A 2,305-nucleotide genomic window follows, 5' to 3' on the forward strand; every position below is an offset into this window, starting at 1 on the left:
TTTTCAGAAGAACTGCTTAATTTGTATGCACAGTTGTTGGAACTGTATATTTGGAAGCCTGTTAGCTATGTAGTAGGCAGGATGTGAAGCAAGGTACCTGATTCTCATGAGCAGTCAGGCAAATCAGGTACACATCTCATTGCATGCCTGACTTCAGAACAAGACCTGTAAAGAGTGCTCAACATTGTGATGATGACTCAGAGTCATGCATGTTTTAATAAAAGCCCTGGGAGACATAATTGCATAGTTAATTCTTAAGTGTTAATAATTTTCCTGTTTTTCTCCTTTAGATAGCAAATTTAAATGTTTTGTTACATGTTAAGGAGCACGGTACCTCAAAACTTATCCTAAATAAAATCTAAATAGGAGGTGTGAGGAAAAAAAGAATATTGTTGGTTTATCTTTTCTGTTCCACTAATGCTACATATAAATTAATTTTCATTTATATTTATTTTGTCCTTTGGTCATCTCCCAACTCTAACCTAGTCCTTGCTGCAGATCTGTAGAACAGGTTTGCAACTTTTGTCTTTTTAGTTTTTTAAGTAGTATGATTCCCATGGGGTTTATTTTCACTCATGTAGCTGAAATGGCACAGTGTTTTGAAAATAATATTTTGGTATTTGATAATGATACTTATATTAATTTTTAAATCCTTAAGTTAGGGGTTTTGTAGTTAAATCATATGCAGTTTGAACCAAAGCAATAATAGCCACTGGCAGAGCATTTGTATATTCCTTGACTTTTAAAACAGTGTTTAAATAAAAGCATTTGCTTTAATAAAGTGCATGGGGTAATACCAAAGGGCTCAGTTGGATAGCATATATACAGTTACTCCAGTAATTTTAGTATACCTAGTATAATTAGAACTTCCTTTCTGTAGTTTTTCAGTTTAGCGTTTAATGTTTGTACAAGTTTAAATCTCTTTGCATTTTAAATTTAAAACATACATTTAACTGTATTTGTAATTAACTATTGCATCTTTTGATTTTTGAAGATTTATTTTAAATTTATTTAGCAGTCTAATTGTAGCTAACTTAGAATGAAACCTGTGTCTAGTTCAGATTAGATATTGATTAAACATTTGGCATGATGGGGAATATAATATGGTTGAAATACTAGGAAATACATATATAGTTTGCTTAGCTGATCAGTTATGGTTTTCAATTTCAGTAAATTTAAAGTTAATTTATCAAAGTTTCAAATAAACTGAGGTGACCTAGAATGTAAGACAGTACAAATCTGAATTTTTCTGCCCTCCCTTCCTCCACTCTCAACTTCACTTGTAGTATATCTTGTGTGGAGTCACACTAGTTATTTTATTTTTATTTGTTTTTACATCAAAAGTAGGTAACACCAGAGGATGAAAGAGCTCACTAATTTCAGTTTAGTGCATACTTTGATCTTTTTTTTTTTTTTTTTAAGCTGATTTGGTTATTTGCCGTTTTGGGGGATTAAACTTTAAAAAATGTTCTTCTTTTCTATATCTGATGTTCTGTGTGCTATTAGTGATGCAGCCAACACGAACGGTTGTCATGTGTAAAACAAGTTTCGATCACCGTGAAAACACCGCCCTGGGAAAGCGTCCATGCTTGATATCGTTTGGTTCATGAACATTAAGTTTCCAGTACAGGTGACCCATAGCTCCAAGTGTTAAATAATTGTATACATTATTCAGTTTTAAAAATAATAATCCATTAATGAGATTGCTAGTTTTTGAAGTTTTACTCACTTTTCTTTTTCCTAGTAGAGGCAGGGTAAAAGGAAATACTTAAGTTTGTATTTGTTTTTTTTTGTAAGGATCTAGTAGATAGAGTCATTGTTATTTATTACTTTTTAATGCAAGGGTAATTGTAAAATCTTAGAAAGAGTAACATCTGTGTAGTGTTCCAACTCTAATGCTTTCATTTGCTTCTTCAGGTAAAATCCCAGATGAAGCCAAAGCCCTTTCTCTATTGGCGCCTGCTCCTGCTATGACAAGCCTGATGCCTGGTGCAGGATTGCTTCCTATACCTACACCAACCCCTTTGACAACAGTAAGTAAAATTCATCCCTGTTTGATTTCTAGTTTTCCTTTATACTTGGTGTAGCCTTTCTGTGTTCAGAGAACAAGAGCTGTCTGATCTGTGGATGTTGTCCTCTTATATGCAAAATCAGTGAGGATTTACCTGTGGTGCCTCTTTTGAAGGTAGATCACAAGACGTCCATGCACTGTCTTTCCTGGGTGTTTCTTTCAGATTCTTGTTTTGCAAAAGAGTGGGTAAATACTGGGTTTGGTTGTGTCCATTTTAATTGTTGTCCCTTCCCT

General features: G+C 33.6%; 1 protein-coding gene across 1 annotated transcript in view; it reads left to right on the forward strand.

Moving 5' to 3' along the window:
- Positions 1-1,505: 1,505 nt before the first annotated feature.
- LOC103800965 (splicing regulatory glutamine/lysine-rich protein 1-like) overlaps positions 1,506-2,305 on the forward strand; it is a gene marked incomplete at its 3' end in the record, with an annotated part of 7,704 nt that continues 6,904 nt past the window's right edge. Inside the window, exons 1-2 of the mRNA XM_009073357.1 lie at positions 1,506-1,630; positions 1,918-2,033. Of these exons, the coding sequence (XP_009071605.1) occupies positions 1,971-2,033 (63 nt within the window). The remainder of the gene's footprint in view (positions 1,631-1,917; positions 2,034-2,305) is intronic.

Source organism: Acanthisitta chloris, unplaced genomic scaffold, assembly GCF_000695815.1.
Source record: "Acanthisitta chloris isolate BGI_N310 unplaced genomic scaffold, ASM69581v1 scaffold1134, whole genome shotgun sequence".
Lineage (NCBI taxonomy): Eukaryota > Metazoa > Chordata > Aves > Passeriformes > Acanthisittidae > Acanthisitta > Acanthisitta chloris.